The 21,497-nt window shown below is 44.9% G+C and overlaps 1 protein-coding gene across 1 annotated transcript; it reads left to right on the top strand.

Moving 5' to 3' along the window:
• Positions 1-14,502: 14,502 nt before the first annotated feature.
• LOC306920651 (uncharacterized protein) lies at positions 14,503-19,220 on the top strand (the record flags this gene model as incomplete). Its single annotated transcript, XM_079497460.1, has 6 exons — positions 14,503-14,794; positions 16,905-17,006; positions 17,576-17,782; positions 17,898-18,031; positions 18,166-18,269; positions 18,600-19,220. The coding sequence occupies 6 exons, from the start codon at positions 14,503-14,505 to the stop codon at positions 18,751-18,753; spliced, it is 993 nt and encodes a 330-aa protein (XP_079353586.1). The 3' UTR covers positions 18,754-19,220.
• Positions 19,221-21,497: the final 2,277 nt, after the last annotated feature.

Below are 21,497 nucleotides of genomic sequence, written 5' to 3'. Positions count from 1 at the left end.
TTTCGTGCTCATACCCACCCAGCCAGCCAGCCACTAAAATACACCCGTGTGAAGTGAGTGGTGCAACTCCGTGTGGGGGTTCCCGGAGGGGGGGGGGGGGGTTGGGGGGGGTTGTTCCAGACCCACAGGAACGCACCCAGGGTGCCGGCCCGGTTCCGGCGAGCCGCCCTGCGTCCAAAATGGTAGAGAAATTACAGAGTTACCGTGTGCCGGTCCCTCTACTGTACCCTCTACTGTACTGTACTGTACTGTCACTGTACTGTACTGTACTGGCACACCCGAAATCATCATACATACAGTTAATATGTGCGTGTGTGTTTGTGTGTGTGTTAGGTTGCGCACATGTGGTGAAAAACAACCATGCTGTTTTCATGCTCATACCCCCAGCCAGGCAGGCACCCACCCACACACACACAAGTCCGTAAGGGAGTGGTTGCACCACTCAAAAAAAAAGAAAAGAAAAAGAAAAGAAAAAGAAAAAGCTTGAAGTAAAACGGAGCCCGGCTCTTCCTTTCTTTTCTCCACTGACTTAATCATCTGTTTACGGTTAATTATCGTGACTTAATCATGTTTATGGTTCATTATCATGCGTCGCGAGGGTTTGACCTTTCCGTCATACACGGGCAATGCTGTTGAACATCAGTGGCAGCGAGAGAGAGAGAGAGAGAGAGAGAGAGAGAGAGAGAGAGAGCTATATCTGCTCCCCCTTGTTAATGAGAGCTTGTGTGAGTGGCCCTGCTTTCCCTGTGTGTGTGTGTGTGTGTGTGTGTGTGTGTGTGTGTGTGTGTGTGTGTGTGTGTGTGTGTGTGTGTGTGTGTGTGTGTGTGTGTGCACCTGTGTCTCGCTAACTGAGCCGAAACCGCTGCGCTGCCTGTCAGGGTATAACCCGCATTGCATGCAGCCATGCATGCAGTGCGGGTTATAGCCTATTTGGCGGGTTATAGCCGCCAAATATGGTGAAGACGCTGTTACTTGTACCCCTGAAGGGTGTTTGGGTATTTGTCCGTGTGTGTGTGTCCTGACATTTGTATTTAATTTCAAATGAATTTATTTTACTTGTGTTTACTTACTTTTTTGACTTTTACTTGTGTTTAATACATTGGCATGTGGCCCCCCGGGGCCGCCAGTTGCCCTGCATGTATGCCCTATAGGGCAGTGCTTCCCAAACTTGTCAAGGACCCCCAAAATGACCCACATTAGCCCGCAGACCCCCCATTTGAAAATATACGCCAAGGACCCCCATAAGAAAAGGTTTGTACGGCTCTAGCAGTGATTCTCAACCATTTTCATTTCAAGGGCCCCCCGTTTAATGGCATTTCTATCTCTAGGACCCCAATGTATATTGTAGAATCACTGTAAATTTAACTCTGAGAGTGTACAAATGTACATTTGTACACTCTCTGAGTTCAGGGGTGGACTAGCCGTCCCAGGCCCGGTGGGACGATCCTCTGGTGGGCCGGTCTGGGCCAAATGTGAAATTAGTTGTGTGTTGGTTGTGTATCACTTACGTTGTAGGTACTGTAAATGTGGTGGTTGTTAAGGGCTTGTATTTCACGTATTTGTATGGGCCTCGACCTGAAAAGTCAGTAGAGTATGGTGGTGTACGCTGGTTGTGGTGGGCCAGTCTGGGTCAAATTCAGCGAAAATGTCCAGGCCGAATTTTTGTCTCAGTCCAGCCCTGTCTGAGTTACATAGCCTACTCATAAGGGTCCATTTGGTTCCTAACTATCATTTGGCTGGGGACTCAGACAGTTTTAATCACCATATCTTACGTTTTTATTTAGCCTTCGCCAGTGAAAAAAAAAAAAAGTTAAGTCGACGAAATCAACAGCTGTACTGACTCAGGCGTTATCTGACCAAGCAGAACGCGACTGGGGGGGGGGGTTTTGGGGGGAATGATAGGGTGGCAGTATGAAGGAATCTGCTCCGCCTCACTGGGCCGTGCATCTGGCAATGCACACACACACACACACACACACACACACACACACACACACACACACACACACACACACACACACACACACACACACACACACACACACACACACACAGTGCATCTGGCAACAAGGTGACTTGCTTTCACCACAAAATTAAGTCTTGATAAAACGGCGCGGCGAGCGAGCTAACAGCTGCTTATATGGTAACAGAGTGACGGGACGGGCAGCCGTTTAAGAAAGGGACTCTTTGTTACCTGCTCCATTCTTCGCCGAGCGGCGGCGCGTCACACCGCCGCCCCCCGCCCCCCCTCGATACTGTCCCCCGGGGTCGTGTCTCCTGGATGGAGCAGGAAGATAAAGGGTCCCTTGAGAAGGGCCCGATATGGACCAGGGCCAATCGCAGCTCCTCCCGGAATGCCTTCTCATTTCCTGGAAGACCGGTGTGTCCCACTGAGCATGGGCTACTGGGCTATTAAGATGCCCAAAATATTACTAAATGTCTAAAATGTGTCTTGACTAAAATGTGTCTAAATGTCTGACTGAAATGTGTCTACTGTAAATGTCTGACTAAAAACCGGGTTTCTATAAGTGAAAGTTTTTTTGCGGTCTAGGCTTAGATTAGACATTGAAAAAAGTTTTTATGAGCCATGAAAATTGCTGTTTATGAAAATTCTTCTTCTGCCCATAATACATACATGCAGTGTCATATGCTTATGAAACTTTACAGTATGGTAGAGGGGCATGCCAAATAGCACTGAAACCAGACTTACTACAAGTTCCGCCTGCAGCCCCGCCTCCAGTGTCTGCAGCCCCGCCTCCTCCGCCTGCAGTTCCTCCTGCAGCTCCGCCTCCAGTGTCTGCAGTCCCGTCTGCAGCCCCGCCTCTTCCGCCTGCAGCTCCGCCTCCTCCGCCTGCAGTCCGGCCTGCAGCTCCACTTCCTCCAACTTCTTCTCCTGCAGCTCCGCCTGCAGCTCTTCTTGCAGCACCTCCGGCGTCGCCTAAGTCTGCAGCATCCCTGGCGTCGCCTCAGCCTGCAGCATCCCTGGCGTCCCCTCAGCCTGCCAGGAGGCCTTGTCTCGGCCTCGTGGCAGTCCACCGGACGACGCCTCCGCTGCCTCCAGGCCACCATCCTCATGACGTCTCCGCTGCCTCGTCTCGGCCTCCGGGCCGCCCTCCTGGCGACGCCTCCGCTGCCTCGTCTCGGCCTCCGGGCCGCCCTCCCTCCTGAGGGGGGGGGTACTGTCAAGGTCTGTCTCTCCACAGACCATGTCAGCCCTGGCCACTCCCACTTTCCATTCCACACTGCAGTCCCATTTACTCACCTGTCTCCAACTCCCTCGTCATCCCACCTGTGAACAATTCTACAATCAACCTTCCCCCTATAAAACTGGACTCACAGCAAGCATTTGTCAGTTCATAGTTTGATGTTGTCGATGCAAGTTCCTGGATTCCTGCATACAATTCCAGTGTAAGACTTGACTTTTTCTTTATTACATTCTTTGAAATCCGCCCTTGTTTATGATGTGTCTTTTCCTCAGGGTTCTGTGGAGATTTCACTAAGTTGCTCGTTGACAATGAATATGGAGATCCAAGCAGGCACATAATCCTTATTTCCGTTTATTGGTCAGCCATCAGTTACAGACAGGTTACAGATATCATCGTTCCATCGTATTGAGGCCTGCATCTCATGCAGGGCCCCCCTTGTCTCTCTCTCTCTGTCTCTCTCTGTATCTCACTCACACTCTTCTACTGATCCCCTACCTGTCTTATACAGTCTTAACATGTGGGTGTCACCCTGTTCCTGCGTGTGTGTGTGTGTGTGTGTGTGTGTTGTTGACCCTCAAGGCTTAGTCAACAAGCTACCACAGAGTCAGCAATCAGTCACCACAGGGGTCTTTCTGTTGAACGCATTCCTTGGGTGGTAAAAGTCACTGAGCCTACTATATATGACAGGAAGAACTCACAGCTGTTATTTAAGATAGCTGACTATCCCAAAGTGTCCCTGCGCCATCTTTAGTGACTGGCTATCCCAGATGGGACTCAATGTGACCTCCTATAAGCCAAAGTATTATGTGTACAATTATGACATATGTTGAGATGCATAAGCTATCAAAATATACATCAGACCCCCCTTCTGGGGAATTAAATATTCCCCAGACATAATTCATATTTTATAAATGACCAAAATTAATTTTCCAAAAAAATGTTCACTTTTTTCTTTTTTTTTTCAAAAAATCCCAAAATGTTCAAATTCCCCAAACGGTCTCCCTTCGTAGGTAATTACCCTCTTCCCCCCTGGATAATGTGAAGATGAAACACAGTCAGGTTGACACAAAACTCAAAACAAAATGAACAAAATCAATCTGTTAGACAATGACCCTATCAGTCCGAAGCTGTTTGTTGTCACACCCAGATAAAATAAATTCAAGTGAACTGTTCCTAGGCTAATTACTATACTATTTTTAATTTGTTCCCCAACATTAGATAGGCTGATTCCTGTACCTGTATAGACATCAATATTTGTTTGGAAGTGGATTCCAATATCGACTTAATAAGAAATAATATAATATTCCCTTCTCCCCCCCTTCTTAGTTAGTGAGCAACTTTCATGGAATAATGGATGAATGGCCCTGCAGAAACCATCCATCCGACACTCGGAAAGTTGCACACAAACTAAGAGCTAACATGTAATACTCATGGTGAGTTCCAACCTGTATCAATATTATATGTGACTATTAACATAGTAACATTATACTGACTCCATCAGTTCAACATTGTCTGCAATATATTTACTCGATAACCTAAAGCCTATGGGTTACTTCATCCTGTTTTAGTACTTGGTAATGTTCAGTACTTTGGTCTGTTCCACCCATATAAACAAGCACACAGAGGCGACCCCTGTGAACCCTGCCTCCCCAGGCAGACGAGTCAATTTAGTGCATGTGTAATGTATACAGGTTCCAATACCAACTCACTCACATCTTCTGACGTTAACTCATTATCCTAATGTAGGCCTATTTTAACTAACAATCAAACAACATTTGTATTACTAACTAGAATATAATTCCCATTCCTTAATTGGACTTCACTGTGATACTTAAGGAAGTTATCTAAAATGAACTCATATTATTACCATCAACTATTATTTTCAAACAACTATTTTAACTATCTATATTGTACCAAATTAGAACCGAACCAGCATGGGGCTTGTTCCGTTGTACCTCTTGTATGACAGACCTGAAACTGAACCATATTTAAAACAGAAATTAAACTCCTTATTTAACTGAAATCCTATTTAGACTAAATCAAATTCCTATATTGATTACATCCTGTTTAGACTAAATCAAATTCCTATATTGATTGAATACAAATACCTGTAAAATGAAAAGTTAACACTCAAAGCATGACAAAATGGTTAGACCATCCCTTTAACAGTACTATTTCCAGTACCTTGTTATATCTATTTTGACCTGCCAGCACAGAATACAACAAAACACAAACATTAGAACAACATTTTCCAACATTAATCACAATTCAGATGAACCGCGATTTTTTCCCTTCATGACGCAAATTGTTCAAACGTTCAACGCGCTAGGGAAATGGTTCCCACAATTCTTTTTTCGCCTATAGAATAAAAACGCTTGGAACATCCTTCTTGATTCTCAGAGCTAGCACAGCTCTCTGATCTGTAGGTTCGAAGCAGACAGTTTTGTCACCATATGCTCCAGCACCAATGAACCACAGCTGAACTGCAGTTGGCAGTAGAATCTCCTTTGAGCAATCACAAGGCTTCTAGTGAACAGCTTATTGCTTAGCCATATCAATTATGACAGCAAAAGCATTGAAACGCTCCTTTCCTCCATTGTAACATGAACTTTGGAACGGTCTCCCTTGGACCTCTCCTCCTCTTGGAACGCTCCTCCTCTTTCCAGAGCAGAAGGAGCACGCTCCTCTCCTCCATCACGGTGGAGAATCAGTTGGCGTGGGCCGTAGCCGCAGAATAGCGTTCAATCCGACACCTCCTGTAGCGAACACAGGTCTGTGAAAGTCACCTGTTATTGATTTCCGACGGTAGAAGCTGATTCAGGTGTCTTTTGGTGCAGTCAGATGTCACTTTCGACACCTTCAGGAATCCATGATCCATGATGTCCCTCTCCTTTACACCTATTAAAAGGATACAGGCTCCCACTACAAATATCCCCAATCATTTCTTAGGATATTGATGACACTACAAGCTACTGGTCACTAAGATGACCTCTCTGGCATTAATCTCACTCTTTTTGCTAATCTCCCTAGTTCTGGCATGGCAAAGGAATGTAATAACCATGGTGTTGAGAGATTACAATGAGACTATTAAATGAGGGCCCTAAATAGTGTCACTGAACTAACTAAATTCACTGATGTCAAGACAGTCACCAAACGTATTGGTGGACAGGTGTTTTGAGCTGGGGGGCTGGCTTGCTTTAACCCTGAAAGGTTCAACCGTGGGTCTAGATCCCCCGGTTAAAACTTCCACTCCTGGAGATATGGGTCAAATCCCCCTCAGTATGCTACCAGCAAGTCTTGTGCTCAGAACACAGGGTGGCGAATTCCTGTGATCACCGTTATGCAGTAAGGCTGTCAGCCGTCGCCTCCATTAGCCTACACACAAACAGACACTTTTGACTAAAACCAATATTTAAAATTCACACCATAATACACCCTTACAAATGTAGTCCTTAATTGCGATCTACTTGTTGACATCAGACTCCAAAAGCAGACTTTCTTCCCATCTTTTTCTCTAAATAGCACCCCCAATAAACAGCTCACAGCGGGTCAAACAGAGGTAGGAGGTAAAGACAGGACAGGACAGGACAGGAGGTCCACAGGAGGTCCCTAAAGCCCTCTCCCTGTTATCTGAAACTAAACAAGGTATTTATTTTAGGGTGAGAAGGAAATTGCTCTCTCCCCCCTCTTTCCCCTAAAGCACATTCCGTCAGAGCATGCTAAAATTGTCATTGCAATTCCTCACACGTAGCTCTGTATGTATTTGCTCATTTAGCTATCACTTTTAGAATGGCTCCTACTAGCAATATTTCACCGGACATAGCTAGAACCTTTTTGAAGTAAGTCTAGTATGAAGTACATTCAATCATTCATTCACTCACATACATTATTCTCAATCAATTCTCAACCCTTCAAACATAACTCACCTAACTCACTCACTTCACACAGTCGAACAGAGAGGGGAGAGGGACCCCCCTCGTCTCACTCACTCATGCACTCAATCAGGCGGTGTCCCCTTTCACACACACATTTCAATAGAGAGGGGCGTGTCAAGTCAACTGTCAAAAGAAGAGCATGGCACTTCTCCTTTAGCTGTCCTTCTCATCCATGAGGTCCGGTCAACTTGACTTCCCTCAAAGTTTCCCATTGTGGTTTCTGATCACATTGTCCAGAAAAATGACCATATATCCCACATTTATGGCAAACACCTCTCATCCTCCAGCTTTCCGGGCTGTGACGTGTCTGTGGCTGCACTGCCCCCTGATAGGGTCGCACAGGTGGCTGACATCCCCATTGCCACTGCGTCCTCTGTTGTGGCCCCACGAAACCAGGAGTCTCTCGTACTCTCCATGGCAGAAGTGGTTGTGGAGGTTGTAGCGGGCTATTCGGCAAAACAGCCGTGCAAAAACGCTGCAAGTGCGTCACATCGCCACACCTATAACAGCCTGTGTAATAACGTGGTCCACTCGGCTTGGGATTATGTGGACGAAACTGTTCGGGCTGAGTCTTGTCAACCCTGGGTGCACTGGGTAGGTCAGGAGCCGCCTGGGGCTCAACCCCAGCTGTCACGACAGCCGCTTGTATGATCTGTTGTGCGACCTCCAACTGGGTCTTGGTCAGCAGTCGAACCATTTCTGTGTGACTTTGTTCCTGCTCATCTGCCTCCTTGCGAGCAAGTCCAACGCAGTGTACAATGTGATCCACGTACAGAGCAAGGGGCAATTTCGCCAGGCCAACCACTGTCTGCAGATTGGCCCTGACTTTCTCAGGAAGACCTTGTTCAATTTTTGAGTAGACAATAGACCGTTCAAGATCGCTACGCTCAGGGTCCTTTCCTGTGGCATCCATCCATTCCTGGTACACGCGGGCGACATATTTGCGTGGTGGTTCGGAGACCCCCAGCGGAGATATCGTAATCGTATCCGGATGCACGACAGTGGGGTACAAGACTCTCAGCGCACGCCATAGTGCTCCTCTGTGACTCAAGAAAAGGTCTGCGTCTCCAGCCGCCGTGCCTGCGTACAGTCGAAGTCCCGCACGGATAAGAATGTCATCTAGGCCGTCTATGTCAATCAGATTTGCCAGAAGTTGTTTTAAGTCACCCACAGTTAGCTCTGTCTCAGTCAAAAGGTCCTCAAACTTCGATATCCAGCGGTGCGCACCATCCCGCAAAAGGGGAAGTTGACGCACAATGTCAGTCATGTCGACGGACGCCCATGGCTTGTATTCCATATGTCTGCCCTTCCCCAGCATCGGGAGCATCCTGGGGCAGTTATCATCAATGTCAGGTGTGGGCCTCTTTGATCTGCATGGGCATTCGTTCAAGGCCCCCCTGGAGTCTTTCACACGTCTCCGGCTTGAACGTGTGCGAGTGCCGGAATGGCTCTCACAATCACTGCTGTCCTGTTCAAAATCCTCATCACTTTTGTTGACGTACTTCCTCTTACTCCCACTCTGCCTGTCGTGACTCGGTAACACACGTTTCTCCGTGCGTCCAGCAGCTCTGTCACGGCAGTGTTTGCTCTCCAGCTCTTTCAACGCATCAGAATGGTCATTGTACAATCGAACCAAGTCTTTTTCTTGAGCAGCCAATCCAGCCAAACGCTCCGCCAGGTACGTAATATCGGCTGAATCAATATTCTCCCGCTCAATATTCTCTATCACAAAAATCTGCCCACGAAGAACAGTGAGACTATCGCCAAGAGAGTTCAGCATCATGACAGCGTCCCCCCTCACTTCCTCCTGTGACAGGTTGCTGCCGCTCATGGCCGGATTGGGGCTTGCTGTCCTTCTGTAGATGTCATCACCTCCATGTAAACTGTGGCTGTGTGCAGCCTTGTCACTGAGATCACCGATCAACTGTTTCTCCCTCACTGAAAGTTCATTCAACTGCGTCTCAATCATACGCAGAAAATGTCTGTGTGCCCTCGTCGACACAGTCAATTCACTGATCAAGTCCCTTTTCAGGCGCCGGACCGATCCCAGCTCCTCTTTAATACAGTCTGCTTGTAGCCCAGGTTTTGACTGCTCAGATGTTCTCACGTCCCTGTTGTCCACCTCAGTCTGTGCTGAGTTGTTGCTGTGACCCTCAGTGTCAATGCACTGGTTGTCTGTGCTGCAATCAGCGGAAATCTTCTCATCGGGCAGTACTGACACAGGAGACAATGGTACGGACAATTTCCTGCTCATCTCCTCACTGTCAATATGACTCGTTCTCAGCTGTCGACCTATTTTTACTTGAATCTGATGCCATTTTTCTGAAATTCTGGGAATATTCTTAGATGAGAATTTGTTTTGCACAATGTGCACTGGAGTGGAAGCCATAACTACTAAATTGTAGATAATCTCACTCACTGTCATAAATTCTGGGTGATACACTCTGTACTCTGACTGCAGTCTCCTCTCACCTCACACAGACACGCATACTCATTTGCATACTAGCCCCAAAGAATGAGTAGATAGTCTACAAACTCATGTAAAAACATGTAATACTTTCTCTCTCACACCATCCACACAGGAAAATGTAACATAAAGAAATGAGAAAACTACTGACAGTGACAAAGAAATATAGAAATGCCTCTATATTTCTTTTTAGACTAGCAAGTCAAATCACTGACTGAGGGAAGAGATTGACCCCCCTGCATGCACTCCATACAGGCGTCAAATGCACTCAATCGCTCCCTCATTCACATCTAAGCAACTGTTTTGTCCCAGAATCAAATTACCCCTGCAGGCTATATTTTTTTGACTAAAATAAAAAACCTGTATGCTTAACCATCCAAATTAACCTATCTAATTTTACAAAGGATAAATGAAATATCCTAAATGTGATCATTTACAATGAGAAATGTATTCTCAATTACCTCCTAAATTTAGCTTGGACCCCCAAATTAAAGCCAATTTAACCTGAATTAAATCCCCATTTTAATATCTATATTACTCCCCCCTCAGAAACATGTCCCACATGCTTCAGAAATACCTAAAATAAAAAATAAAACTATAGGCCAACCCAAATAATAACACCCAAGCCTAAAGCATAAAATCCTCCCCCGCTCCGTCGCAAAGACAAAGAAAAAGGCCTCCCCAGCATGCGGCATTCAACCCCAACTCACAAAGATGCTCTAGCACACACACAATCATACCATATAAGCTACACTACCATTCAACTCTTAAACTCTGTCAACTCCCTAACAGAAGCAGACTCCAAGAACCTAACTATTAACCTAACCAATAACCTGCCTAACACAGCGTTCAGATGTACACTATGGCCCTAACACGTACGCTTAACACAAGAATCACAAACCTATTCCATCATCCTAACTTCAGTCCTGGGTTCCATCCAAAGTCACGTTAAAAGCAACAAAAAATCCACAGATACGCAGGTCCGTCTCGCGTGGCGCAGAAAAATCCCCAGACTTTTCCTCACCATCCACCCTCCAACGTCTGGCGCCATTTATGATGTGTCTTTTCCTCAGGGTTCTGTGGAGATTTCACTAAGTTGCTCGTTGACAATGAATATGGAGATCCAAGCAGGCACATAATCCTTATTTCCGTTTATTGGTCAGCCATCAGTTACAGACAGGTTACAGATATCATCGTTCCATCGTATTGAGGCCTGCATCTCATGCAGGGCCCCCCTTGTCTCTCTCTCTCTGTCTCTCTCTGTATCTCACTCACACTCTTCTACTGATCCCCTACCTGTCTTATACAGTCTTAACATGTGGGTGTCACCCTGTTCCTGCGTGTGTGTGTGTGTGTGTGTGTGTGTTGTTGACCCTCAAGGCTTAGTCAACAAGCTACCACAGAGTCAGCAATCAGTCACCACAGGGGTCTTTCTGTTGAACGCATTCCTTGGGTGGTAAAAGTCACTGAGCCTACTATATATGACAGGAAGAACTCACAGCTGTTATTTAAGATAGCTGACTATCCCAAAGTGTCCCTGCGCCATCTTTAGTGACTGGCTATCCCAGATGGGACTCAATGTGACCTCCTATAAGCCAAAGTATTATGTGTACAATTATGACATATGTTGAGATGCATAAGCTATCAAAATATACATCATTTGCCGTGACTCTGCATATTGGGTTAAAATCTCTCTGCATCCTGACACCCTGGCCCCCACCCCACGACCCTGTCACAATTTGATGGTCTTCTTTTTCTCAAGTTCAGTCTTCCATGCTTCCATTACTTATTTGTGCATATTGTTATTGCTTATTGCCTTCCGGCTTGCAGCTATATTTATTATTATTATTATTATTATTATTATTATTATTATATAGGCATATATAGTCTATATATAGACGCTTAAACAACAGCTAATCAACGGCTAAAAATAAAATCACTTTTAGACCAATTATTAATTCATTTTATTTATCCCACGAGTTTTTTCACCATCTAATGTAATCCTGGGCGCTACACTCCCTCCGCCAACCTGGGGAGAGCAACGGACTGACCTCATGAATCCTTCTATGCATGACGAGTCCAAGCTGCTTCTTTTCACCTGACATGGGGGAGTTTCCCCAGGCTGGCAGAGGGAGTGTAGCGCCCATGATTACATTTGACAAGTCAGCCTTTGTCAAGTCCCGCCCATGGTTCTGCCCCTCTTCGCACCCATTGGTTGCCGTTTCGTGGTTGGACAAAAATCCTGTCTCCCCATCCACTACCATTGACATAACGTGTTTTTCAGTTGCTTCGTATTGATATTCTGCATGTGCATTTCATTCTTATTTTAAACTTGGTGTCAGTAAAAAGGAACATCACAGGTGCAGCATATCATGTTTGGTTTTTAGTTTTTTCCAAAAATGTTTTAGCAAATTCATCATAAACAAGGCGGAACCACGGCGGAACAAGACAGAAAGAACCTGCTGGTTAGTCAGTCAGGGACCAATCAGAAGGCTGACAAATGGTCAATTGACACTGGGTGAAAACAAATTGTGGGTTACAAAAATTGTGGGTTAAAAATGTAGGGGAAAGAATATGTTCCGCTGCAATGTCTGTATTGAACATATTAATAACATATCATATGTCATGTCTGTATTGAACATGTCATTCAATAAAACCAAACCGGAGGTGATTATTAATAATTATACTACAGCAAAGGCACTTTTTGTAATGCTGTTTTTTTCATCCTATAGGATTTAATGAATAACATTTCCAACTGAAAGCTAAAATAAAAGGTGTTATTCCCACAACCACAAGAGCAACACGATGCATAATGATTACATCAATTATTGTCTCCACCAGGCCGAAGGCATGGGGAGAGAGTATGTTTTGCACTCCGTCCGTGTGTGTGTCCTTCCGTCCGTCTGTTACCAGCTAATCTCCGGCACCGTTAAGCCGGTCGATGCCAAACTTTGCACACACACTCCCTGGAGGCCAACAATGAACCTCTGCACAAATCATTACACAGTATCTCTATGGTCATGTGCTCAAGTCGGATCTGTCCGATATTTCATATTTCATCCTAATTGGCTATAATTGGCTTTCACAGTTTGCAAGATTGCTGAGGAATATGTCCCAACCTTTTCACATTGGCCTGTTATAGCGCCACCAACAGGTTGATTTTTGCAAAACACATTTTTGGAACAAAATGCCTCAAATCATCCAATTGCCATCAAAGGCAAACATGTTTATATTACTCCTAAACATTTTGCCAAACATCTCACACAGTCCTATCCTCCTGGTGGAGACCTGTGCCCAGAAGGGCACTTTTTCTAGTTGCGACTGCAGAGTCGCATTTACTATGAAAACGTGCATTCCCGTCAGTTGGTTGGTCGGTTGGTCTGTCACGCCTCATGACATCACGTGACATCATCAGGGATGGAGATCCCTGATGTCATCAATATTGGCCAGCAACTCCCATAGATCTCCATATATGGATCTAACCTGTTCTGACATTCCATATGTTGATCCTTCCTCATCCATCCTTCCTCTTCGATGTCTCCCTTTTGACTTATACCTGTCCATTTAAACTCTAGACGGGCCTGCCCCAAAGTTATTAGTGCAGCCGCCCGGCAGCCGTCGAAAACTATAGTTCTCAACAGGCCCGGAAATTAAGGCCCGGCCCTACCTGGGCCCTCATCAAACCCTGTACACTCAAGACACTGCTCCCGCTGCCACCCTTAGATCTCCATATATGGAGCTGACCTGTTCTGACATTCTGTATGTTGATCTGACCTCATCAAACCCTGTACACTCAAGACACGCTCCATAGTACAGAATTCATTCCATATGTTGATCTGACCACCCATGTCAAAGCGCCAGCTTCGAGTTAGTTAATTTGGACACATTTTGAATTGCTTACATATATAAACACCTATTTTTGCTATATATTTTTGAGGGGCGCTAGCCCCTCCTATATACAGGTTTAATGTTTGTTTTTAGTTCAATGATTGTTTTAAAAACGCCATTAACAATAAAGATAATTTAATGATTGTTTTGTCAGTTTTACATCATTACATCACCTAATCATAGCCTCTTCGATGTTGTAAGATGATAAGCGCCCCTCACTTCACACGGGTGTGATTTTGTATCTACCTGTGGTAAGTTTGGAGCTTGTATTAGCTCAACTGGTACAACAGGCTGTGTGTAGTGTGGTCTGGTCAGTGGTGTTGGTTTCTGGAAGGAAAAAGAAGAAAAAGAAAGAAAAAGAAAGAAAATACTGTGACAAAATAAAAAATACAGAGCGGTGAAACAACATTATTGCAGATAAAATGGTCTACATTTCTAGAGTGCCTTTTAAGGCCACACAAATGCGCGCGCACGCACACACGCGCACACGCACACGCACACGCACACGCACACGCACACACACACACACACACACACACACTTTAAATTGAGATATTTCAATTGAGAGTCTATTTAGACTCTAATTTGACCTTTAAAAAAAGGCCAAATATTTTCGCGCCACAGTCCACAACTCCACACCCCCCAAATTAAGAAATATTGTCCCGAGGACAACAACTTAGTTGCCTACCCCTGTCCTACAACCTGCAACAGAAGGAAGAAACATGCCATCCGTAAAGTTGCAGAGTCACAATAGGGCCCATATAGTCATCGTTCACAGTCTGTCCTATTGATGGCTGTCGCTGAGGAAATGCACACCGCAGCAGAGAGAGAGGTGAGTGCGCTTCCTGTGGAAGTCATACTCGCGATATGACATTGGCTGTTGATGTTATAGGCTGCAATGCATTTAACAAAAGAAAGGTTGGCAGGAGCCAGGAAATGACCCTCTTTTTATGACTTTTTACCAACAAGTTTTACGAGTGTGCGAGTGTAGTCTGATGCAGTAGATATGTCTGACTCTGAGGACGAGCACATGTATGGCAACACCAACACCAGGCCAGAGCTGACCCAGAAGGTCAGACATGTTGGAGGAGAGACTAGGGAAGCAGAGCTGCTGATAGAGGAGAGAGGAGAGCATGAAGACAGGGGGGAGAGGGAGGAGAGGACAGTGGACATCTACATGACTGCGGATGACCTCTACCCTGGCTCTGGGACACAGCAGGATGACCTCCACCCTGGCTCTGGGACACAGCAGGATGCCGTGCCGCGGAGCACAGCACCACAGCAGCAGCATGGTGGAGGTAAAACATACTAAGAAAGAGGAAGCCATGATGGTTAACCGACACTTCTAGACAACAAGGGCAGTGGTGTAGTGGTATCTGGAGGAGTGGGCGTACTCTGGGACATTGACAAAAGGGCTTCGTTAAGACCTCCATATTATTATGGTCAATGCCTGTGTGAAAAGTGGGAGTGATTGGTGAGGAGCTACGGAAGTGTTTCTGACACACAGACATTTGGTTAATTCTAGTATGATGATATGATGATGATGATGATGATATAGTCTATATCAGTGGTTCTCAAAGTGTGGTCTGGGGACCTGTAGAGCTCTTTGAAGGGGTTCCAGCGGGTCCACAACTACAAATAATTGCACTATTACTGATATCCCCTCACCTGGCTACAGTATACAGTAGTAGAATTTGATTATTAATATGACAGATTAAAAAAAATCACAAGTTGGGTGCTCTGCATTTAAAAAAAAAATCACACCCGTGTGAACTGAGTGGTGTAATATAGCCTGTCTGACGTAATGAAATCATGTCTGACGTAATGAAATCACACCCGGGTGAACAGGGTGAACATAGCAACCATGCTCATTTTTTCTGCACTAACAAAGCCAGTTGTAGGAGTGGTTTACACCACTCAAAAAGGGAAGAATCATCATCATACTCCTGGTTCAAAGTAGTGCGACTGGGGAGAAGAAAAAAAAACTAAAATAATAACAGTGTTTTACCGGGTGCACGCCACAGTTCAGAAATACTTATAAAACCAAATACTAATATAAAACCATACTTATAAATACAAATCCACCTCACTCCACTTCAAATCCTTGGGTTGTATTATTTGGCACGGCCCGGGGCAACAACCACACCACATGCATGAGCAACAGGCCAATGCATGAACTTTCCATAGTGTGAGTGAGTGCTGCTGCTGCAGGTGATGTTGTGATTTTGTCACTTGTGCTAACTTTATGTGCATCCTTGGTCGGCGCCTGTCTGTCTGTCTGTTTGTAGCATGGCCAGGTTCTGTTGGAGGTTCCGTCCCATATTAAGGGAGAGATTTGTGTGATGTGGTGTGACGTCATAGACTGGCCACATGTAGTATGAGATCCATGCAGGGTGCCATGTCCTCATTAGACCCTCATCTTGTTACAGACTATATTTACTAGTTACTTACGACTAGATTATCTAGATTTTCAGGTGTTTTCACTGATTCCTGCAAAATGTTAAGGTACATTCAGTGATTTCACTTAATTCAACTATCACTTATTTTTTCTTATTTTTTGGATAATCCTCCCTACTATAAAGTGTGCTGACCATATAATGAGTTCCTCCCTGTCCCCAGTGAGCCCCTGGGGTAAAAAAAACCCTAGTTTCGGTTTGGGCTTTGGGGGGCAAAGCTTTCATCCAATCAGGATGAGAGGTGCCTTCCTCCAATCATGATCGAGTGTGGCTGGCATTGGTGCGCGTGCTGTTGGTCTGTTGTACTTCCCCCACTGTAGAGCGTGTGCATGTGCACATCTTGTTACCGGGTGGACCGGGTTTTTTTCCAAATCACCCAAATCACTGAATGCTCCTTTAATCATTTAGAGCAGGGGTTCTCAACATTTTTGGCCGGGGACCCCCGGAAATGCTTTGGCAATGTCTCGGGACCCGAGGCTCGTAGCGCGCCACCGAGTGGCGTGCTACGAGCTTGTAGATCTGCTATTTTTGAAAAATCGTGAAAATAAAAATTTCAAAAAAAAAAGAAGCTTATATTATAATAGCTTTTATAGTACATTAAAATAAAATCACACCCGTGTGAACTGAGTCACGTCACATATTAACCATAGCAACCGTGCTCACCCGTACAGGCACAAACACACACGGGTACTACTACAGCCCTTCACGAGTACACCTCGCAACCAAGTACTTTACTATAGCAACCTGTTTTACATTAGCAACTGCCTGGTACACTCTTACCTAGTTTAACCTACAGTAGCAACACCCCATCAACAGCCTACTACTATGCCCTTGCAACTGCGTGTTTCACCCTAGCCACCACGTCTTACACCATAGCAACCACATATTTTTAGAATGAAAAAGACACTAAACTCTCTCAAGTAAGCTCATAGGTTTATCTTGTGTTTTCCAGACTCTGGTGAGTCAAAGAACAATCGTTCCAGAGCTGCTGCAGTGTGTCTGGGGCTGATGTGTCTTCTCCAATCGCCTGTCATCATTGGCCTGGTCCTACACAGTGAGTATCATTCTATAAAGATAATATATACATATCTTTACATTGATTACATAGATTTCAGATTCGGGTCAGAATTAGTGTCGATGTCTGTTGCTTAAATTCAATGGGGCAATAGTTTGCGGCAGGCAAATCTGCACAATGTGCAGTTGACAAGCAAAGGTAAAGTGCCGTGTTTTCTCCCACCTGTGTTTGGTGTTTTGGGGAGGAGAGGTGCAGTAGGGGGCGTGGCACATGGTGTCAACAGGTGAACAGGGTCAGCTGTTTGGTCCGAAGATGGCGATCTTAGGTCGCACTGCCCTTAAATGTAATGAAAAGCGATGATTTGATTGCAGTCATGAATGTGAATCAACCTGCAACACACACTCACTGATGAACTATTCAGTACTTCACCAGAATGGCTGTCTGTCACCAACTGCCCACCCTGGCACCCCCCCATGCTGTTGACTGCATGTCACGCCCGTTTGGCCTTTTCCCAAAATAGGGTCTTTTGTCAAATTAAGAGTTATACTATCAGAACTATAGTGTTCTGTAAAGCTAATCAGTTTGTTGATTCTCCTTCTCGCATGCAGACAACAACCTGGTCAAACACCAGTTACAGACCAGACAGAACCTGACTGAACAGAAAGTCACGTTTAAGACCAGGTTGGATGAGTTACAGACCAGATATACCAACGCGACTGAACAGAACGCCAAGCTTCAGACCAGTTGGGATGAATTACAGAGCAGATACACCAATCTAACTGAAGAGCGATATGTCCTGAAGACGAGACTCTGTGGTCAGTGAGACATCACTGATTTTATTCACCGTTATGTTGTTATATCATGTCGTTCATCATTTGTCATTCATCTGAGCAGATTAAAGAACAGTGGCTATGTTTATAATGTTGTTAGAATTTCCTGGATGGAAGAAATCTGTCTATGGTTGTTACTTCATCTCTACTGAGTGGAAAACCTGGGAGGAGAGCAGACAATACTGCAGAGACAGACATTCAGACCTGATGGCCATAAAGACCAAAGAAGAACAGGTATCGTTCGTGTGTGTGTGTGTGTGGGTGCGTGTGTGTGTGTGTGTGTAGGGGGGGGGGGGGTATAACCATATATGGAGACACAAATCTATTGCACCGTTTGTACTACAGTAACGGGCTGATTTTGTGTCCAGGACTTTGTTACAAATGTAAACCAGAGAGTGTGGCTGGGTTTGACCGACAGAGAGGAAGAAGGAAGATTCAAGTGGGTGGATGGAACACCTCTCACCGAACCAACGTAAGACTTATCTTCATTTTACCTTCATTCTTCTCTTATTCATTTCAACAAACATTTTAAGAACATTTCACATATTTCCCCACGTATTTCTAAATGGTATTAACGGGTACAGGCTTCAGTTTAGACATACTATTGGTCCGACTGTCATTAGAACGATAACCTACCTCAAACCCTGACCTAACCCAAACCGCAAGCACGGGAGCAACGCACGTTAAACTGCATGTCCGAGTGTGTGCGTGCGTGCGTGAATGGCTGAATGTAATGCACAATCTATGTAAAGCGCTATATTAATGCACCAGTTACCATTTAAATGTTCCCATTTTGCTCCAGGTTCTGGAACACTGGTCAGCCTGATAACAAAGGACCGGCTGGTGATGGAGAAGAAGACTGTGTTGAGTTTCTAAATTGGGCTAATCTTAGAGGATGGAACGACAGAGCATGTAGTGACCTTAACCAGTGGATCTGTGAGTTAGTTATCTACTGAAACCATCATTTTACCCATGTATTCGTTAGCTCAGGGGTTCTCAACCTTTTTGGCTGGGGACCCCCGGAAATGCTTTGGCCATGTCTCGCGACCCCCGCCCCGCCCCCCTCCCCACCACTAATACAAACTGACTGCAAAAATAACCTTAATAATCGAGAAAATGTATCATAAATGAATACTGAAAACAGATAAGGAAAGTGTATGCATGCACCACGTACTTGGTAAACTCTTAATTCTCATTTTTCAGCCATTCAGTTGCAAAAAAAATAAAAATAAAACAAAATATATATTTTTTTATTATTATTTGGGGACACCCCAAAATAATTTGGCGACCCCCCGAGGGGTCGCGACCCACGGGTTGAGAACCCCTGAGTTAGCTGGTGTGTTGGTACAGCTACTGTACATGATGGGAGTGTTTGAATGTGCTACTTTGTGCGTTTTCTTTAGTTTGTCTGCACAGCAGCATTCCTCACTAAAGGTGTTTTTACTTGTGGTACAGCCAAGGTGGTACAACGTGTGAATCCTGTACCACGTTTCTGTGTTTACTTTAAAAGTAAAAACTAGGGTTGTCCCGATCCGATCACATGATTGGAAAACGGGGGCCGATCGAGTCATTTTCAAATGATCGGAATCGGATCAGGAGCAAAACAACGTGATCGGGACATCCGTGTTAGACTGGATATTGTCTGTGGATTTTGGATATTGTACTATTGTGATGGCTTACAATATAAATATCGGATTGGGAGAGAATCAAAATCGAATGATCGGAATCGGGTAGGGAGCAAAAGCAATGTGATCGGGACACCCCCTAGTAAAAACACCTAAAAACATAGGAGGATTGATCCTGCTGTGCAGACTTTCATTCATTTGAACTGTTACTGTGTGTCCAGCAGCACCGGCGACCAACCAGATGTGTGAAACCCACTTCTGAACTGCTTTAGTTTGTCTCCCTTGCAATTCTGTGCTCCAAGGAGCACTTTTATAGTTACAATGAGCACTATTCATCACGTGCAGGAGACAGCGGACATAAAACGTTTGGATTGTAGCTTTAAAACTGTGAACATTGTCACACACACACACACACACACACACACACACACACACACACACACACACACACACACACACACACTGCCCAGTCACTGTTCCTGTCACATACATCACTATATAAGTTGTCATTGTGTGCATTTAAGTGACAAAATAGCATGGCATCTATGCCATAACAACTATAGTCTTAAAGCAGCTTACCTTCTATGAGTTTCTTAAGTATCGAAAGTATCTGGAGTTAGATGTAAGTTTTTGAAAAATACTTTAAATACAGCCATAAAGATCATTTATGCAGTCAAATTCTTTCAAGCGAATGCTGTCAAATAGGGGTGGAGATCCCTGATGATGTCACGTGCTCCATCCATGATGATGTCACCCCCCCCCCACACACACACGAGAGACAGAGACACAGAGAGAGAGTTAGAGAGAGAGAGAGAGAGAGAGAGAGAGAGAGAGACAGACACACACATTCAGCTCGCTGTTCAGAGATAGCAAAGCTGCTGACTTGGGCTGTCTTAGAGCTCTATAAAGCCCAAATGACACCAGTTGTAACTCCATCATTGGTGTGGTTGACCTTAAAACAGTTTTGTTGCAAGGAGTTGCAACTGGTGTGGTTGACCTTAACAGAGTTTTGTTGCAAGGAGTTGCAACTGGTGTGGTTGACCTTAACACAGTTTTGTTGCAAGGAGTTGCAACTGGTGTGGTTGACCTTAACACAGTTTTGTTGCAAGGAGTTGCAACTGGTGTGGTTTCGGCTTAAGAGAGACTAAGTACTTGTTCTTCAAAACACACTTTTTGCTACTATACTGTTTGCTAACTATTTCTGTGCAAAAGCTCTTTGCTTCAGAATTGAGCTGAGCAGCACATTGTGTCAATCGAGAGAGAGAGAGTAGTATGTGTGATTTCCTGTCACAGGCATGCTCGAATTGTAACCACAGTTGTTTATTCTTCTGATGAAAATATATAAATAAACGAATAAATGAAGAAATATCTGTCTGTGTGTGTGTTTCTCTGTATGTCCTATAGCCCCCACTGCTCCCCCTCACTTGCACAGTTCATCTGCATTTTGCACACAGACATCGACCATCATGTTATGCAGGGCATCTCAAAGCCCTTTTTCCAAATGAACAAACTGAACACTATTTTTCTGCGTTTATTTGCACAGTTACACCCTTACTGCGCATGCGTGGTTGCTTTACTGAGCATGCGTGGTTGCATTTGATTATACCATCATTCGTTGCCTATCGAATTTTGCCACGGGTCGCTGGACACTCCAAGCCTCATAACAACCCTGACTCACATGCACTCACAACCGTATGTTTTTGGATACCAACATCTCTACATTTCTCCATTTCACTCCATTTCGGCTCCAATGGCCGGCGCCATAATACAGCGACCGCTATGCTCCGTGCAATAAGCGTTGTTTTGACTGGAAATGCCGCCTGGGACAGGGAATTGGAGATAAAAGCGACTGAAAGCGTGCACTGAGAGCGCGCGCATGTGGGTGCACACGCAGATCAAGATGCCGCAGTCCAGTGTTATGGCTAACAACAGATAGCCATCCGAAGCTAATGTGAGTAGCCTTTAGACTAGATCGGATCAAACAATTATACAACTGAATTAACGTAATTTACGTGAATTGGCGCTTGCCCAGAGTAATCAATTAACATAGGTTACGTTTTTCGGCGAGGATTGTG

Source organism: Electrona antarctica (genome assembly GCF_951216825.1).
Source record: "Electrona antarctica genome assembly, chromosome: 3".
In the NCBI taxonomy this organism is placed as follows: domain Eukaryota; kingdom Metazoa; phylum Chordata; class Actinopteri; order Myctophiformes; family Myctophidae; genus Electrona; species Electrona antarctica.
The sequence above is the reverse complement of the archived record's forward strand: the minus strand, read 5'-3'. Positions and strand labels throughout refer to the sequence as shown.